The 20,569-nt window shown below is 42.0% G+C and overlaps 1 protein-coding gene across 4 annotated transcripts in view; it reads right to left on the bottom strand.

Moving 5' to 3' along the window:
- Positions 1-9,708: 9,708 nt before the first annotated feature.
- eya4 (EYA transcriptional coactivator and phosphatase 4) overlaps positions 9,709-20,569 on the bottom strand; it is a 102,752-nt gene continuing 91,891 nt past the window's right edge. For 2 of the 4 annotated variants that reach the window (XM_083791101.1, XM_083791099.1), the window contains 4 exons: positions 19,411-19,525; positions 15,913-16,034; positions 11,802-11,902; positions 9,709-10,052 (listed from right to left, as the gene is read on the bottom strand). In XM_083791101.1, coding sequence (XP_083647227.1) covers positions 9,972-10,052; positions 11,802-11,902; positions 15,913-16,034; positions 19,411-19,525 — 419 coding nt within the window. In that variant the 3' untranslated portion in view covers positions 9,709-9,971. Of the gene's footprint in view, positions 10,053-11,801; positions 11,903-12,003; positions 12,105-15,912; positions 16,035-19,410; positions 19,526-20,569 lie in introns of all 4 variants that reach the window. The other 2 variants (XM_083791102.1, XM_083791100.1) reach the window with 1 other exon arrangement.

Consider the following 20,569-nt stretch of genomic DNA (forward strand, 5'->3'; position numbering starts at 1 on the left):
AAACATAAAAATGTATAAATGGCATTGTCATCCTTTCTTTATTTGGAATACCCCTTGAGATACAATATCTCAATTTCGAGAGGGTCCTCACTCCTCACAAATACAGTCAATACAAGATCAATTCAGAAAAATAAAAAGAAGGGAAAAAATGATCATAAGAAGACATTATGGAAGTTATACTGACCTGCGAGCTGTAGTAGGCCTACATTCAGCACTCCTACAGTGTAGATGCCATAAAACAGAGATATTATTATTCACTATACCACAAAATAAAATGTCTAAATGATTTCACAAAACATATGCTATGAAGCTTCACATTGTGAACTTCACATTGTGACCTTTCCAGGTTCCAGATTTTGACCTCTAGCCATTAGCAGAGAAAACGTGGTGTGTATACTTTAGTCGATCTCGGCATACATTTTTAAACAAAACTTTATTTGTTCCCACCCTAATTTAAAAAAATACCGTACTGCTCTAATAAAATCTTCAAATAATTATGCACAATTGCGCTTTGATATCAGTATGTCTGGAAAAGCTGTTCCTAAAAGAATCCGAGGAAAAGGAAGACTCACCTAAAAGGAGAAAATGAAAAGCTTTGTTCTTCATGGCAAATATGAAGACTACTGTCCTCAAAGCAGGACCAAACCTATATCAGAAACATACAATGAAGTAAAACTAAGACATATTTGTATGTATTCTTCTTCAAATGCAGATTTGTTGGGGGAAAAGTCCATTTGTTCTTCCCATGATTATCATCTGGATTGCTTACCTTTTAAATGAGGTCAATATGAGCTGCTGTTAAAACGAAGTAGAAGTTGAATAAAGCTGGTGAATGGCAGAGAAGTTCAAAAGGACAAAAGCACTTTGCTCAGATCCGGTAATTCCTTAAATAAACAGATAAACAGAGTGTCCCAATCAGAACTTCAGGACTTCAGGACCGCAAACCTTCATGTTGACATTGTGATCAATCATTAAAGACATGAGGACATGTCAAAATGTCCACAATTTCCACAATGCATGCAGTTCTATTTAAAATGTGTAACAGAACCATATGTTTAGGTCAGGACAACAAATGTACAGAGAAATGTGAGATATTTAGATCAATCATCTTAAAGAGATATATATCAATAATTTTGAATTGTAATTATTAATATTACTGCAATGAGACTTTCATTCTTAAACATTTTCTTTTCCGTTCGTTCCGTTTACAGTATGTCATTTGGCCATTTTTATGTAATGTCATTTAGATTATGTTGTGAATTGTGATATAAGATGTCAGTTAATGAGTGTAAATTTGGACAGGTTGACTTGACATCTGTCAAAAAGAATGACCGTTTCTGAGTTAAATGAACAGAGAGGACTTTACCACAGCGTGTACTATGCTGTAGCCTACAGCAGTGGTTCCCACAGTGGGGTCCGGGGACCCCCAGGGGTCCTGGAGGGAGTTCCAGGGGGTCCCCAGCTAAATGATAGTTAGGAACCAAATGGACCCTTATGGGTCTGTAACTCTGAGAGCGTACAAATGGAACCAAATGGTTCCACTCAAGAGTTAAATTAACATTTATTTTACAATATAAATTGGGGGTCCCAGAGATAGAAATGCCATCAAATGGGGGTCCGTATAGACTAATATGAATATCAAACTGGGGGTCCTTGAAATGAAACGGGTTGAGAATCACTGCTAGAGCCATACAATTATTGTAAAGGCATACCTTTTCAAATGAGGGTCTGTGGGCTAATTAGTGTCAATTTGGGGGTAAAGTAAGTAAGTAAGTAGCCTTGCAGAGCCATGAGGCCCATAGGGGCAGGAGCCTATCTCCTGTTTCTGTAGCCATGAGGCCCATAGGGGCAGGAGCCTATCTCCTGTTTCTGTAGCCATGAGGCCCATAGGGGCAGGAGCCTATCTCCTGTTTCTGTAGCCATGAGGCCCATAGGGGCAGGAGCCTATCTCCTGTTTCTGTAGCCATGAGGCCCACAGGGCAGGAGCCTATCTCCTGTTTCTGTAGCCATGAGGCCCATAGGGCAGGAGCCTATCTCCTGTTTCTGTAGCCATGAGGCCCAAAGGGGCAGGAGCCTATCTCCTGTTTCTGTAGCCATGAGGCCCATAGGGGCAGGAGCCTATCTCCTGTTTCTGTAGCCATGAGGCCCATAGGGGCAGGAGCCTATCTCCTGTTTCTGTAGCCATGAGGCCCATAGGGCAGGAGCCTATCTCCTGTTTCTGTAGCGTGAAGCAGCTTTGATGTACAAGTACACCCCCTGGACATGACGCTAGTATGTCGCAGGGACTTACCCCCCAATGCAACCCTTGATGCTGAGTGTCAAGCAGGGAGGCACTGGGTCCCATTTTTAGAGTCTTTGGTATGACCCGGCCGGGGATCGAACCCCGACCTCCCAGTCTCAGGGCGGACACTTTAACCACAAGGCCACTGAGCTGGTCAATTTGGGGGTCCTTGACATGAAAAGATTTCGGAACCCACTGAGTTATCATAAATGAACTTCCATACAGTAGGTCATGCTTGTGAAAGTCCAGTTCTGTCTATGATGACATTATGACTCACCTGACTATAACGTTCTCTAACATGGAACTGATGCATAATTGTGACGGGAACAGAGGGTGAGGTCAGAGGTCATTCAACTGACCCCAACCAAGGACGTGCAGAGAGAGTGTTAGAGGGGCAAGGGGCTGAAATCCCATATAGAGGGCACGTTTGGACAAAAATACCAGATCTACAAGCTCTCAACGCGTCACGCTGCGACGCGTTGAGAGCTTGTACATCAGCTATTTTCGGGGCGCACAACCCAGCACTCTTTAGCTGCTGGAGATGCTGTGTAACGACATGGAATTCTAAACAAATTTGTTCAACGCAAAATACTGCGTATTGGAGGGAAAGATGCAATGCTCCTGAATGCTGCCTTTCAGTATATTGGCATGGAAAGCAGTGGCATTTTGCATTTCTTCCACCATATTATAGTACATGCTGCATTCATGGTCTGGAAAGGGCAGTTATTTTTTTTTACAGACGGGTAAAAGGGCAGGGGCTTAACCCATTCTGAAAGGGCACCCATTTTGGTGTCAGCATCATGTTATGCTTTAGCTATTGAAAAATAGCAGATCTACAAGCTCATATCGCGCCACCGAGTGGCGCGATACGAGCTTGTAGGTCTGCTATTTAAAAAGAATCGAAGAACGACTGACATTTTTAGAATCTGATCTCAGGTCAGAATGGGTTAATCAGACCAATGTGTGTCCAGTGGAAACCTCGTATGAATCTGATCTCAGGTCAGAATGGCTTAAGCTAGCCCCCTTTGATGTCTATGTGTGCACGTCCCTGACCCCATGCAACTGCCTTTGATTTCTAACAAGAAAGGCCGTGTGGGTATAGACAAACACTGCAGAGCCAAGGTTAGCTTTTGTTTTTGTTTTAACAGCTCGCATATAGCCTATACTGGAACGGAGTTTCTATTATTTATTGATGCACAGATTGACCTACATTACAGTCCTTTGTTTGAATGTTATGCTATCCATCTATTTGCTGCTGCATTGTCTGTAAGGAAGCCAAACAAAAATAAGTTGTACTCTTATTACACAAGATGTAACAATAAAGTACAACCTTGAACCCGTACTAGTCCTTCCAAATTTGGGTATGATGATCAATCTCAATAAGTCACTCCTCCTTCCGGGTGAAATGGAAATCGTCTGTTGTTTTTTCCAAACGTAGTGGCTTTGGTATACATTTACTTTGGTAGATTTTAATCTTCAAGTATACATTCTGTTCTTGTTCCTATTCTGTTCTTTAGCTACATAGAAGTGTCTATTTGTATGTCTCTAAATGTTTTGATGAATTGAACAATGTGGACCCTGTTGTAAACAAGTGTAATGCTTAATTGGGTCGTCCACTCACAGTTAACAGTCTTTGTATTGAGTTTGTGCTTAAAATGTACTGTAAATTCTACAAACTGTTAATAAATATTTCAATCAATCAATCATACATTCTGTTGCGGTCTAACTATACTCCCTCAGATATTGACGTGACTTACATGAATTCTCCACTACGAATTTACAAATATGAGATTTTTAGTCCCTTCCTTATTTTTTATCAGATCTTTTGAAATGATTTATGCTTCAAGTTCCCTTTCTTCAAGAGGGGAGGATCAAGAGAGGGTCTATTTGACACTCGGTTACAAGCAGGGAAATGTTGTGGAGAAAACAACCATAATGTTGTAACACGACAATACAACAAGATAATAATGATCAATAATCTATCTATAAATGCACCATGTCTCTGTAGTCTGTACGTATATTTGTGTACGGCTGTAAATTACCTTCGATGTACAGTGAACGGTTCCCGAGACGAGTTAAGTGGATTACAGCCTGTAATCCACTTAACTACTAGTCTCTGAAATCGTTCACCCACTGACTTCAAATTTGACACATGCGTTCCACACCCCCCACAGGGAGTGCAGTGCCCGGTGTCGAGTCGGTCGGACACACGGTTGTCCAGAACCGCCACTAAAGGCCTCTGCCCGGGCTCTGTCCCGGGCCCCTACCCAGGCTCCATATATGGAGCTGGCCTGTTCTGACATCACAACACTTGTATTTGAGCATGCCAGACACAGAACTCTATAGGAATAAAGGGACCCAGAGAGACAGAGACAGAAATCTCCATATATGGGTATAAAAGGGACACAGAGAGATGGGTGGAACGGGTACTCTGACACAACGGGTACAACAGGTATAGAGGGGTATGCACGTGACGTCATCATCATACCTGGATGTTATGCGGGAACGCCTACCGAGTGGCAAACACCTACTTTCTGGCCTTGACAGCCCAAACATCCACACAGAAAAGTCATATCTGATTGCATTAACCCATTCTGACCGGGCACCCATTTTGGTGTTTAGCATCATGTTATGCTTTATCTATTGAAAAATAGCAGATCTACAAGCTCATATCGCGCCACCGAGTGGCGCGATACGAGCTTGTAGGTCTGCCATTTTTGAAAAATCGAAGAACGACTGACATTTTTAGAATGTGATCTCAGGTCAGAATGGGTTCATCAGACCAGTGTGTGTCCAGTGGAAAACCTCGTATGAATCTGATCTCAGGTCAGAATGGGTTCATCAGACCAGTGTGTGTCCAGTGGAAAACCTCGTATGAATCTGATCTCAGGTCAGAATGGGTTAAACGACGTTAAACAATGATACACTCACCTTTCCACTCGATTTGCCATTCACTTTATGCATTTGCGCATACCCTCTATTGCATAGCCGGGTGGGGCATGGATCTACAACTTACATCGTTACCGACTCGGTGCTCTACAGACGGGCACCGCTCTAATAATAATAATACTGTGTTTTTTTTTAATCGTTTGTTGTTTGTTTTTTCAAGACTATGAAAATATATCCTTAACATCAGATCCTTTAGCAGTAATGGGGGATGTGCAGAATAAGGGGTTGGAAAATATTACTTTTATTATTATTTAGAACTGCAGCTTATCACGTGAAGAAGGCATACTGTAGGGTGTATAGGCCTACCTGTGTATGTGTATATGACATGCTATTAGTGAATCCTACCTGTGTATGTGTATATGACTATGCTATTAGTGAATCCTACCTGTGTATGTGTATATGACTATGCTATTAGTGAATCCTACCTGTGTATGTGTATATGACTATGCTATTAGTGAATCCTACCTGTGTATGTGTATATGACTATGCTATTAGTGAATCCTACCTGTGTATGTGTATATGACATGCTATTAGTGAATCCTACCTGTGTATGTGTATATGACTATGCTATTAGTGAATCCTACCTGTGTATGTGTATATGACATGCTATTAGTGAATCCTACCTGTGTATGTGTATATGACTATGCTATTAGTGAATCCTACCTGTGTATGTGTATATGACTATGCTATTAGTGAATCCTACCTGTGTATGTGTATATGACTATGCTATTAGTGAATCCTACCTGTGTATGTGTATATGACTATGCTATTAGTGAATCCTACCTGTGTATGTGTATATGACTATGCTATTAGTGAATCCTACCTGTGTATGTGTATATGACTATGCTATTAGTGAATCCTACCTGTGTATGTGTATATGACTATGCTATTAGTGAATCCTACCTGTGTATGTGTATATGACTATGCTATTAGTGAATCCTACCTGTGTATGTGTATATGACTATGCTATTAGTGAATCCTACCTGTGTATGTGTATATGACTATGCTATTAGTGAATCCTACCTGTGTATGTGTATATGACATGCTATTAGTGAATTCTACCTGTGTATGTGTATATGACATGCTATTAGTGAATCCTACCTGTGTATGTGTATATGACTATGCTATTAGTGAATCCTACCTGTGTATGTGTATATGACTATGCTATTAGTGAATCCTACCTGTGTATGTGTATATGACATGCTATTAGTGAATCCTACCTGTGTATGTGTATATGACTATGCTATTAGTGAATCCTACCTGTGTATGTGTATATGACTATGCTATTAGTGAATCCTACCTGTGTATGTGTATATGACTATGCTATTAGTGAATCCTACCTGTGTATGTGTATATGACTATGCTATTAGTGAATCCTACCTGTGTATGTGTATATGACTATGCTATTAGTGAATCCTACCTGTGTATGTGTATATGACTATGCTATTAGTGAATCCTACCTGTGTATGTGTATATGACTATGCTATTAGTGAATCCTACCTGTGTATGTGTATATGACTATGCTATTAGTGAATCCTACCTGTGTATGTGTATATGACTATGCTATTAGTGAATCCTACCTGTGTATGTGTATATGACATGCTATTAGTGAATTCTACCTGTGTATGTGTATATGACATGCTATTAGTGAATCCTACCTGTGTATGTGTATATGACTATGCTATTAGTGAATCCTACCTGTGTATGTGTATATGACTATGCTATTAGTGAATTCTACCTGTGTATGTGTATATGACTATGCTATTAGTGAATCCTACCTGTGTATGTGTATATGACTATGCTATTAGTGAATCCTACCTGTGTATGTGTATATGACTATGCTATTAGTGAATCCTACCTGTGTATGTGTATATGACTATGCTATTAGTGAATCCTACCTGTGTATGTGTATATGACTATGCTATTAGTGAATCCTACCTGTGTATGTGTATATGACTATGCTATTAGTGAATCCTACCTGTGTATGTGTATATGACTATGCTATTAGTGAATCCTACCTGTGTATGTGTATATGACTATGCTATTAGTGAATCCTACCTGTGTATGTGTATATGACTATGCTATTAGTGAATCCTACCTGTGTATGTGTATATGACTATGCTATTAGTGAATCCCGCATGTGAAAATCAACAATGACATTGTAGACAAAGAGGAAATGCTCATTTGGAGGCAACGAGAGGGAGGGATTAAGTAGGACCAAATCAGATGGCCTTTAAAGACCAATTTCTATAAAACGGAGGTGTAACCTTTCTTTAAATGCACACATTTCATCGTCATTGTCTTACCATCGTTTTTACTTGGAGGTAAAAGATGAATGCTTTCAGTAATCATAAAGCTGAGCTTGCTAATGTCCGTCCATCCATCCATCTTCAACCGCTTATCTGTAGTCGGGTCGCGGGCGGGGGCAACAGCTCCACCAGAGAGCTCCAGACTTCCCTCTCCAGAGCATCATTAGTGCTAATCCAACTGCGCCTTGCTCTGCCCCGGGGTCTCCTCCCAGTGGGACGTGGCTAATGTCCAGGTAAACCTAATATTACGGGACTTGATATTTTTAAACTACAGAGATGAGATATTTGATGCTAGATGGGGTCAAATGGGATCATTCTATTCAATGGAAATTAGTATCGAGTTCAGATATATGCAACATGTACACTTAAAAGTAAACATTGCATTATAATACGAACAACATTAATGCATGGCAATAGACCCCAAGTTTCAGTTGACTCACTGCTAATTTTAATCTGGCATTTCATGCAAGTTCTCAAAATAAGTGTTCAATTGTCCTTGAAAGCGTAAGGTGGGTGTGTTTTGTAAGTGTATATATTGTCAATATCTAAATAGTGGTATTAATTTATTAATATTGCAATGCAACAGAAAATGCATGGGTCGACAGGTTTAGTTTTCTCCTTTATATCTACATACATACACCTTTCTGAATAAAGAAAATGGACAAACACACAAACACGTTTATAAGGCACAACACATGACGCACATTCTCCTTGTCCAAAAAAAAAAAAAGAAAAAGCTTAAAAAAACAACCCCAGAGAACAAAAGTTAAAATCTTCATTCACAAAAATCCACTGCCCTGCCCCCCCCCCCCCCTCCTCCCCTTAAGTTTACTGTAAATAATTTACATGAGTTTCGGCTACATTATGTTTAGTGTTCAGACTTCAGAGTGACCCACGGCCCGGAATATTAACAGTTGTCAAAGAATTTAGTGTTCACACTCTGCTGCTGTCCCTGCACACATTCAAGCCCTGTTATCCCATTCTGAACGGGCACCCATTTTGGTGTCGGCATCATGTTATGCTTTAGCTATTTAAAAATAGCAGATCTACAAGCTCATATCGCGCCACCGAGTGGCGCGATACGAGCTTGTAGGTCTGCTATTTTTGAAAAATCGAAGAGCGACTGACATTTTTAGAATCTGATCTCAGGTCAGAATGGGTTCATCAGACCAGTGTGTGTCCGGCGGAAACCTCGTATGAATCTGATCTCAGGTCAGAATGGGTTATACATACTGTACAGACGAGCGCAATACGGTGTCGTGCACCACAAACGGCAGATATAAAAGCTCACTTGTATAGCTACGCACTGTGGGCTTGTAGATGTGCCATTTCCGGTGAGTGACATTGTGCAACAACCAAGTATAAACCAGTATTCCCTTTATTATGCAGTGGTTTTCAAAGTGGGGGTCCAGTAGTGACCCTCAGGGTACCTCGAGGGAGGGGGTTCGAAATGGACCCAGGTCAGGTCCGTGACTGCATGAGAGTGCATTCGTACACACCAGAGTTATGAGGGGAGTCCTTGAAATAGCTTTGAGAACCAACACTTTTAACGTTTCAAATTCATGATTTGGTTGGAGACGATTCTTCCCCAGAATCCACAGGTGTTGGATCAGAGTTTCTACTAGAAGAACCGGCGGGCGGGCCTCCCACACTGCAGGAAACCAAACATCTAGAACCTGCGCGGGCCTCCCACACTGCAGGAAACCCAACATTTAGAAGAACCGGCGGGCCTCCCACACTGCAGGAAACCAAACATCTAGAACCTGCGCGGGCCTCCCACACTGCAGGAAACCAAACATCTAGAAGAACCGGGCGGGCCTCCCACACTGCAGGAAACCAAACATCTAGAACCTGCGCGGGCCTCCCACACTGCAGGAAACCAAACATCTAGAACCTGCGCGGGCCTCCCACACTGCAGGAAACCAAACATCTAGAACCTGCGCGGGCCTCCCACACTGCAGGAAACCAAACATCTAGTGGACGACGGACGCTCAAAGAATAAAGATCCTCCTTGGCCAACAAGGGAGACCTAGAGGTGTACGGGGTCTCGGGTATAGAGCTGCGCTGCTACTGTTGCATCATGGGCATTAGAAGTCCACAAACACGGGGGCCATACCGACGAGTATGCGCCCACTGTTCTCTTCTTTCTCCTCCTTTCTTCTCTCTCTCTCTCTCTCTCCTCTTCTTAAGACCATTCAGAGTATGTAAATCCAGATATTCATCAACAAAACAAAAACAAAAAAAACAAGGAACAAAGCAATGACAAAAAAGTTGCAGTGTATTGTGTTTCTTTCTTTTTTTTGTTTGTTTTGTTTTAGTTTTTTTTTTTTTTTCCTTAAATAGGTATACAAAAGAAGGGGGGCTGCCATGTGGCCCATTGCCGACCATGTTTAAATGGTAACATTGCATGTGTCCATTATCACGTCATACAGTTACAGGTACTCAAACTCCAGTGCTTGATGTAACGCCAGCAGATCAGAGTGACTCGATATCCTCCAGAAAGGCATGTTGTGCTGTAGACACACACACACACACACACACACACACACACACACACACACACACACACACACACACAGAGACACTTAGATGAAAAAGCAATAGACGAGTCAACAATTTATGCACACACAGTACTGTAGTCATTATTTTATCATCATGTTTGTCACACACCGCCACCCAAAGTTCATGCAAGCTACACTACTGTAGCTTGTATAGATAGCTGCTTGGCTTATATATATATATATAAAAAGCACCGCAAACAAAACCAAAATCCATGCATTCCTACTGTACGCTACGCTAAACACTTCCCAGCAGCACCCTGCAGCGTTATATGAACTGTGCCCCAAAGCTGAAGACGACCGAAGACTCACACACACACAACATAACTCCCTGCTTAAACACATTCAGGACGGGAACCCCTTTGTGGTGTTTTAAGCATTATGTTATATAGCAGATCTACAAGCTCATAGTGCTGCACACCGGTGCCGCGCGATGAGCTTGTAGATCTGCTATTTTTTGGAAAATCGTGAAAATGTGTCGCAAAATTTGGAATATGTATTCTTTCAGAGCGAACGGGGGGGGGGGGGGGGGGGGGGGGTCGGCGGCCAAATGCATCAACTGACATAGAAACGTGGGTTTTTCAGATTATGATTTAGCAGACATTTTGTTGAATCTGGTCCTAAATGGCTTAAGAAATGTGCACTGGAGAGCTATCCAGGCTCTTTTCCTGTCTCGTACACTTAGGGAACGAACGGTAACATCACCGACGGATGAATGAGAAACAGATTCCAAACAGTGGAGTGTACGTCCGTCTGCGCCATCCGTCCGGACAATCCAGTCAGTCAATCATTCCTTGCGGTGGGGGGGGGGGGGGGGGGGGGGGGGGGCGTCTGCCGGCCACCAAAAATAACACATCTACACAAGCTGCAGATCTGCTGTTTTGTGGTGCATTGTTTTGTGGTGCACACTCAGCCAAGTTTAACTCAGGGCTTATAACGACGGACGAGAACACTACTGCGCATTACTGCACGAGAGTTAATTCACGCAAAGGTCTAGACATGAGATTGTTATAAACTTAAACACTGTGTGCACATTTTATCTCCCATGCATTTACTCTACAATACTCCTAAAGGTATATTCAGTGATTTCACTTAATTCAAATATCACTTATTTTTTTGTTTTGTTGTGATAATCCTCCCTACTATAGAGTGTGCTGGCCATATAAGGAGTTCCTCCCTGTCCCCAGTTAACCCCTGGGGGTCAAAAAACCTTAGGTTTCGTTTTTGACTCTCTATCCTGATTGGACGAAAGCCTGGGTCCCACAGCCAAAAACGAAACCTAAGGTTTTTTGAGCAAAATCACTGAATATACCTTTAACTTGTTTAATATGAAATGAAAAATTATCATCATGGTTCAAAAAATAAAATAAATAAATAATTTTGATGGGTTTTTTTTTTATGGTACAAAATGTACAACACTGGTCAATTAAGTCTCACAATCTCAATACCCCACACCTATCAGTTGAGATCAAAAGTCTAATTTAATCTCATGAAAACAAACAAAAGTGGGACAAAAAAAAAAAAACCCCAAACAGCAAGTAAAAAATGACCAACTCAAAACCACTACAAACACACAGCAAAGAAAGGCAGGCTTGGGTCCAGTCAGCGCTCGCGGGCGGGCGGGCGGCGCTGTGTGGAATAGGCGGGCCGGCGGGCGGGGGGGGGGGGTCACGGTGAGGCGAACGCCGCTGGTGGTCCATTTACCTTTTTGGCCGCCTGCTCCTCTTCCACACCGTCCCCAATTACAACATACACTACTTTACGGCCAAACCTTTGCATTATGCGCTCAAAGCAACTCTCTTTGCCTGCAAAAAAATACAACATAAACAAACAAAAGGGGGGAGGAAGGAAGGGGTTAAAGTTCAGAGTTTATTTATTTTTCATTGTTTTTTTTGTGTGCGTTTACCTGGCTGGCCGCATGCTCTTCGTCCCTCCCATCGCCAACCACAACGTATGTAATGTTAGTGCCAAAGCGGTTGACTATACGCTCAAAACAGCTCTCTTTGCCTGGAGACAAACACAACGGCTCAACACAGATTTTCTTTTCCTTTAACTTTTTGGACGGTTTAGACGGAAATGAAAAGACAGGAATGAGACAGGCTTTGTGTACATCAGGAATGTGAGTGAGGGATGAGAGGAGACAGACGCACACACACACACAAATATAGACACGGTTTTGTTTTCCGTGATAACAGAGGTCTCACTCTGATCAATCCTGACACTTGACACAGGACAACATGCCTGAGAGAGACGCGCTTCGGTTCAAACGGATGTCATCGTTTTTGGTAAATGGTTAAAACGCCACAACGGAAGAGTGGATAATGACAGAAGTCATGTCCTAAATTTAAAGCAACGTTGAACTTTGGTAATTGCTACTTGGGCATGATTTAAGACCAAATATTGAGTATATTTGTTTGTTTTGCGTCTGTGTGCTCTCACTGCTCTGTGGTCGAGAAATGTGCCACGTTTTCCATTCACTCATTGTGTGGCAAAGCAGGACTCAAATAAAACCCTCCTTTCTTGCACATAAACACGATCAATAAACACAATCTAACTCAATCAATAGATCAAAATAATTCCCAGCCAGGTCTCTCTATGTATCAATTAAGGCCTGTCCTTCAGATAAGATCAGTGGCATGGCCCCTTAATGGCATGGAGGCCTAATAGAATGGGATCCAATGGGGAGAAACGAGATGATCATATGTGATAGAATAAAGCAATAAGCCACAAGAGGCCTCAGGTTACCGTGGCTTTTACAATGGCTGAGAGGTGTAGGCAGACCCGACGCGTAGCGGAGGGTCTTCTACCCTCTGAGAGGTGTAGGCAGACCCGGCGCCTAGCGGAGGGTCTTCTACCCTCTGAGAGGTGTAGGCAGACCCGACGCATAGCGGAGGGTCTTCTGCCCTCTGAGAGGTGTAGGCAGACCCGACGCGTGGCGGAGGGTCTTCTACCCTCTGAGAGGTGTAGGCAGCAAATTATTATGGAGACATCAGATTTTTGTCCCGCTGCTTCCGGGTTCATCGTTTGATCCGCTTGTGAGAGACCAGATCAAGGTAGGAGGAGGGAACTTTAACGTTAACTCTCTTAAAACTAAAATCTCTTAAACTCTGGCGGAGTCAGGTTACGTGCCTGGTGCATCAAAGCAAACTGGGGGTCCTTGAGAACCACGTCTCCTTCTACCTCTGCAGAACGACAGACGGTGTGTGGACGTGCTTTCTACCTCTGCAGAACGACAGACGGTGTGTGGACGCGCTTTCTACCTCTGCAGAACGACAGACGGTGTGTGGACGTGCTTTCTACCTCTGCAGAACGACAGACGGTGTGTGGACGTGCTTTCTACCTCTGCAGAACGACAGACGGTGTACTGTGGACGTGCTTTCTACCTCTGCAGAACGACAGACGGTGTGTGGACGTGCTTTCTGAGACGTGGCATCTAACCTGAAACACTTGCTTGTGTCTCTCCAACCTCAGAGAGAGAGTTGTCATGGTTACCACATTACTACGTCCACTTCAATTAAGGCACCGCGGGGATGATTTGGGCGTAACGCAAGGTCACGGACACAGGGAACACACAAACACACGCACACACACGCACACACTGACACATGCACGGACTTGGCTCGTGCTTTCCTCTCCTGGGAACTTTGGCTCTCTCTCTCTCTCTCTCTCTCTATCTCCTTTTTATGGAAGTTGTTTGTTTCCTCCAGTCAGATTGATACATGGTTGAATTTGGGGCTGGCCACAGTCACGGCACATTAGCATAACTTTGGAGGGTTCAGGCAGAGTCCGGGTGGAAAGCGGGCGTCTGTCCAGCGTGTCAGAGGGCGCTCTGTGTCAGAGGTACAGACCCGCGAGGCCAGATGGGGAGCAGGTGAGGTGACAACTACAATATTAATGACGCCACGATGACGTTCAGGACGGTGGATTTCAAAGTGGCGACTGCGGGCATCCACCAGGGGGCACCAAGGGGCCAATTGGAAAGTCAAATATAAATGTTGTCCTTTATTGATTTGGGGGTTCTTCATGTGGACAATTTTGAAAAGGCCTGGTTTAGGTTAACATTAACTGGAGAATAGATGCATATTCAGGATTAAATGAAGAAGTTTCAATACGTTTCGAGGGTGTGTGTTTTGATGTGAGATGTAGAACGCACTAAGGCAATGCGATGTTGCGTACTGTACAGTGTACAGTCATTTGCTGCACGGTTTCAGTGGAGGGTAACACAGAATACATATAAAGTGCAGTAAATGCCATTTTGTTAAAAGTATAACCAGATTACACTAATGCTTATTTATACTTTGTGGTGCACTGAACCGTGACACGACAACGTATAAAGTGGGCTTATGTGGAGGACAGAGTGTGCATGTATCTGTGTGTGTGTGTGTGTGTGTGTGTGTGCGTGCGTGCACGTGTGTGCGTTTCCTTTTAATGCCGGATCATGTGGGGGTCACACTTTCACTCAGTTTAGCCCGATTCAGATTGGTGTCTAGTTTGAGGAGCGTGGTAATCTAGAGCACTCGGCCCAGACTAACGTAATCTGTCAGCACTGAGATTCCCAAGTATCGTAAGAGGAAACCTTGGCCGTGGTGTGTTGGATGGATGTGGCCTTTCTGATGTAGGCGTGGCAGCCGGAATTCGACTGAAAATGTGCACGTTTTTTTGACTATGACAACCATATCTTGCCACTAGCAAAAAGATATTATGTGCCTCTTTCCATTAATTTGGAGAACTACATGTAGCCTACAGCATAGCATATGTACGACTGTATACGGTATAAAACTAAAATAGTATAAAATAGCAGACAAAATGTTTCTACGTGAACCCTAGCGTCCCTATTGTTGGCATGCCATGATCGAAAACTAACGTTCAGTCGAAAACAGCTCACAAGAGCTTGTAGACAAGCTATTTTTGGTGAAGAGATTTGTAAAGGGAGTTAAAAAAAGAAGCTTTCTAGCCGTGCTTAAACCACGATAATGGCACGGCTAATCAAAACAAATAATTCAGCCGTGCTTTTCTCTCAGAGCGTAGCAGACTCGGTGGCTAGGCTACAGTATAGCTAGTTTCTTGGGACATTTGTGGTCGTAGTGGCTACATCCGTCATTGAAAATATATTATTTTCCGGCTTTGTAAACAAGCGTAAAGCTTTATGGTGTCGTCCACTCACAGTTCAACAGTTTTTGTACTGAGTCGTACTTAAAGGAGAATTCCATACTAGAAGGCTTTCTTACCTTTCTTTGTAGTTGTTACGTCCCCACCAAAGAGGTCCAGGTGTTTTTTTTGTGCAAAAGCTCCTGATTGGCAATTTCCCCTACCATAAGCCCTAAATGAATTGCATTGAATTGAATGGGAATTGAATGGGGCTATGGGGTGTTGTGCTAATTCGCTTATTTCCATCGCTCAAAATTATAATTTCTTTGTATATATCCTCTCTTCATAATGTAAATAATAACCCAAGCGGCACACTTTACTACTTCTTTCGATGGAAATAAGTGAACTAGCATAACACCCCATAGCCCCATTAAATTCCCATTCAATCCAATGCAATTCATTGAGGGCTTATGGTAGGGAAAATAGCCAATAAGGAGTTTTTGCACAAAAAAACACCTGGACCTCTTTGGTGGGGACGTAACAACTACAAAGAAAGGTAAGAAAGCCTTTTAGTATGGAATTCTCCTTTAAAACGTACTGTAATTCTGCAGAATGTTAATAACTCAATCAATCAATCAATCAAAAGGCCGTCTGCATGGTGATCTGCTGAATGGAGGTTCATTACAACATGGTGGTTGGAAGGCATCATCATAGTAGTGTCTCTTACCAATTTTGGTTGCACTGTAAATGTTCTCTATTGGGAAAGCAGATCCAAGACTATACAGGAGAACTTTAGCTAGCGCTGGTATGAGCTGTGTCGTGGTCACCAACACATTTACACAATTGCTCCTGTGGGAGAAAGAGAGACAGAGACGGAGAGACATTATTAATGGATATGGGTAGATGTATGACATTTGATGGATGCAGGGCAGTGGCAATGCAGCAGGTTGTCCAAGATGACACATTTAAAAAATATGTATCAGGTTGGTTTAACCCATTTAGACCTGAGAACGATTCTACAAATGCCTTCTAAATTCTGACAGTTTTCTGAAAAACCCTATGTTTCTATAGTATGTCAGTGGTTCTCAAGCATTTTCATGTCAAGTAGCCTAAAAAATATAGGTAATTGGTCGCCAACCCCCATTTCTAAATATGTTGTTCCAGGGTCCCCCCCAGAAGCAAAGATTTGACTTAAAACGTTTGCGCTGAAAGAATATATTCAAAAGATTTGCACCACATTTTCAAGACTTTTCAAGATAAGCAGATCTACAAGCTCGTAGCACGGCACTCTGTGCCGCACTATGAGCCTGTAGATCTGCTAACATAATGCTATGAACACCAAAAGGTGTTCCCGCCCAGAATGGGTTAAATGTACTTTTTGTAGTCATGTTGGTTTAATGTCATTTGAAAATACATTTTCGAAAAATACATTTTTCGAAAATACATTAGAAAAAAAAAACATTTTTTGAAACTACATTCCCAACAGTGAACAGTCTTCTAGAACCACAAAACGTGTGTGTTTACGAAACTCTAACACATCCCTGGTGCTACAGACTGGCGTATGGAAAGTATCAGTGAAGTCTAAACTGGACCGTGAATGCATGGTGGGATTTAGAAGATGCAGAAAATGTTTCCACTGGTGGTTTCAGACCACAAACCCTTCTGTTGACAAAGCATTGGCATTTCCCCCTGCACCACAGAAGCATGGAAGATACAGGTGGCAATAACTAGTAACACGGTTATGGAAATGTTGAGATGGTGATGATTGCAGTGTTGATTTTGACAGCAGATTTTTTGATTTTAGGTTTTTAGTCATAGTCATTTAGTCTTTTGAATTGTTTTTATTTGGTTTTAGTCACATTTTAGCCACCTGGAATGTTTTAGTGTTAATCTAGTTTTAGTGGGCTAAATATCGTGATATTTTTGTCGACTACTACGGTTGTTTTAGTCGACTAAAATGTATTTTGGCTGCTTTTGATGCTGTTGTAATGGCTGATTTTACACTTGCTGAAAATAGCCGATCTACAAGCTCACAACGCGTCCCGCTGCGACGCGTTGTGAGCTTGTAAATTGGCTATTTTCAGCATGTAGCCAAGTGTAAAATGACTTGTACTGGATCTCTTGTCTTGTCCACTAGTCCCTCCCTGCCATTTTAGTCTAGTTTTTATTTGTCTATGAAATTGTCAGTATATTTAGTTTCAGCCATCATAGCTTAGTTTTCATTTAGTTTGCCAGTGGGAAAAGGTAGTAGTTTTAGTCGACGAAAACAACACTGGTATCTCTACTGTATACCCTATAGTTGTAGGCAGCCTACAGAGGATCTGACTTTTTCATTGTATCCACAACATCACTTGGAAAATAAATAATACATCTAAACATATTTTGTCATTCTGGCATGCTCTTCCGTGAAGTATTAGAGCCAGCTTGCAGACTTTAAAGACAAAACATACTGAGGTTTTGAACTCTCAAATCTCTGCTTTAAGAAGCACACACTTTACCAATGTGTTTTCTGTGGTTCACTTTGTCTCTATGTCTCAACCTGTGGGTCTTCTTTTGCCAACTGAATGGCTGGAAAATGGAAATTAAGAGTTTGCAATAGTACGTGGTGCATGCATAAACTTTCCTTAATGATTATATCTGGTTTCAGTATTAAAGGTATATTCAGTGATTTCACTTAATTCAAATATCACTTATTTTTTTGTTTTGTTGTGATAATCCTCCCTACTATAGAGTGTGCTGGCCATATAAGGAGTTCCTCCCTGTCCCCAGTTAACCCCTGGGGGTCAAAAAACCGTAGGTTTCGTTTTTGACTCTCTATCCTGATTGGACGAAAGGCTGGGTCCCACAGCCAAAAACGAAACCTAAGGTTTTTTGAGTGAAATCACTGAATATACCTTTAATTTATGATATATATTATCTCTGTTATTAAGGTTATCTTTGTATTGGTGGTGGGGCGGGGGTCACGAGACATGGCCAAAGCATTTCCGGGGTCCACAGCCAAAAACGTTGAGAACGTTGAGACTTATACTTCAAGGTTAACTGGATGGAAAGGTGTGACCAATATGGAGTTTTAGTTTTTTTTATGTGAGTGACTTTTGAGTTTTTTTGTTGTTATAGACCATCTTTAGTTTGTTTGGTTGTTTTTGTAGTTTGTGTTTGCGTGTTTTGAACTTAAGAACCTTCTATTTATGAACCACTGTCTTTTTGCTTGTGCCACAAAGACATGCAAGATACATGTGTGAACCAAATGTTCCTAAGCAGATTTGAACCCTAAACCTTCAGTTTGTAAGTTTTGTATCTTAATATAATGTCTACTCTGTACCAACACAGTTCCTCCAAATTAATTAAGTTATCATGCACACTCACTCTTCATTGAAGAATTACAGCAAAGTCATTTTGCCTTAATTTTCACCTGCACCACATACTGTACACAAGGAAAGTTGACAAAAAATGACTTTGTCTTAATGTCAGATTTACACGTAACTGTGCACGCCACTGGATGGGTGGAATGTTGGATGGATGGATGGATGGATACATGATTGGATGAAGACTGAAGTTTAGATGGGTGAATTTGGAGGAGGCACCTAGAGCTAGGGCTTTAAAGCGCAAATAACATGCATTTTAAAACTGCTTTTAATATTTAATAATCATATGGTCTATGTCCCTCAAAGTTATTTCTAATGGTTTGAGCCTCAATCACCACTCTGATTATATAACCAGGCCTTGTCATTTCTTTCTGGACTTTGAAAGCAGTTTTAGCTGCAGTACCACAATGTCCTGAGGTGGTGGGGGTGCTGATATGCAGATTATTTAATATTTGAGTCATTATAATACTGATGCTAGATAACACCAGGCTTGTTTCCATTCCATGCCAGCTTGGAAAATCAACAATGGTGGACATTGTAAACAAAGTGGAAATGCAAATTTGGAACTGAAGACTGAAGAAGAGGGGGAATTATACAAAGTAGGGTGACATTGATGACATCACTATGAGGCCAAAATCAGTCGAGCTGTTCCTGAGAGCAATTTCCATTAAAACACCCATAATGATATGAAGGCCTGATTGTTCAAAATTGGTTATTTGTGGGGATAGAAAACACACATGGGAGCCCCAGAAACACAAAATAAATTGAAAAAGTAGAATTTTATGTTATAAGTCCTTTAAGCAACTAGTCGACTATTCAACTAGTCAACTAGTAAAAACCACTAGACGTGAAAGCCCTACCGAGAGCTGATAATGGACAGCGACTTGAGTGCGTTGGTGAGCCAGGAGTCTGTCAGAGCCTCGATCTCTGCTCTCAGCTGGAGCCAGGCGTCCCTCTTAGCAGGGCCCAGCAGACCTACGAGAATCCAAAAAAAACGTTTGAAAATCTGCCCAAAATAGGCATGCCAGGGTTAAAGTGCTTAAGAGACCTTTTGGCAGAATGTGAAGTGACAGAAATGTGGACTAATTCCAAAGCTAAATCATACCAGAGTGACTGAAAAACTACCTCTAGACCAGAGGTTCTCAAAGTGGGGTCTGGTGGTGACCTTGAGGGGTTTATAATGATTGGTACAAATGGAACCAAATGGACCATTAAGCCCAAACCACACCAGTTGCAACTACTTGCAACAAAACCGTTTTAAGGTCAACCACACTGGAGTTGCATTGGTGTGGTTGACCTTAACACGGTTGGGTTGGGACTCGGCCAAAATAGACATGGCAGGTTGAAAGTGGTCAAGTCAGTCCGTAGCATTTAAACAATGAAAAGTATTACTAGCATGAGACAAAATAACAACAACTACACTGGACAATATACAACCAGGTCTCCTCCACCCGACAGACAGCGATGTCATTGTGTTCAGCACCTGAACTGGGATGGCTTACCCCCCACATTGTTTAAGCCATTCTGACCTGAGATCAGATTCATACGAGGTTTCCACTGGACACACACTGGTCTGATTAACCCATTCTGACCTGAGATCAGATTCTAAAAATGGTCAGTCGTTCTTCGACTTTTCAAAAAATAGCAGACCTACAAGCTCGTAGCGCGCCACTCGGTGGCGCGCTATGAGCTTGTAGATCTGATATTTTTCAATAGCTAAAGCATAACACCAAATGGGTTCCCGTTCAGAATGGGTTAATTGTGTTCAGTACCTGAACTGGGAAGCAGTGTTGGTTTTGACAGCACCCTTTGATTTTAGTTTTAGTCATAGTCTCTTGAATAGTAAGATTTTAGTCGACTAAATCTACAGTTGATTTAGTCGACTAGAATGCATTTTGGTGGGCGTTGATGGCATCGTAATGACTAATCTTACACTTGCTGAAAATAGCCGATCTACAAGCTCACAACGCATCGTGCAGCGGCTATTTTCAGCATTCAGCAAGTGTAAAATGACTTATA

This window comes from Protomyctophum parallelum (assembly GCF_964188405.1).
Source record: "Protomyctophum parallelum genome assembly, chromosome: 19".
Lineage (NCBI taxonomy): Eukaryota > Metazoa > Chordata > Actinopteri > Myctophiformes > Myctophidae > Protomyctophum > Protomyctophum parallelum.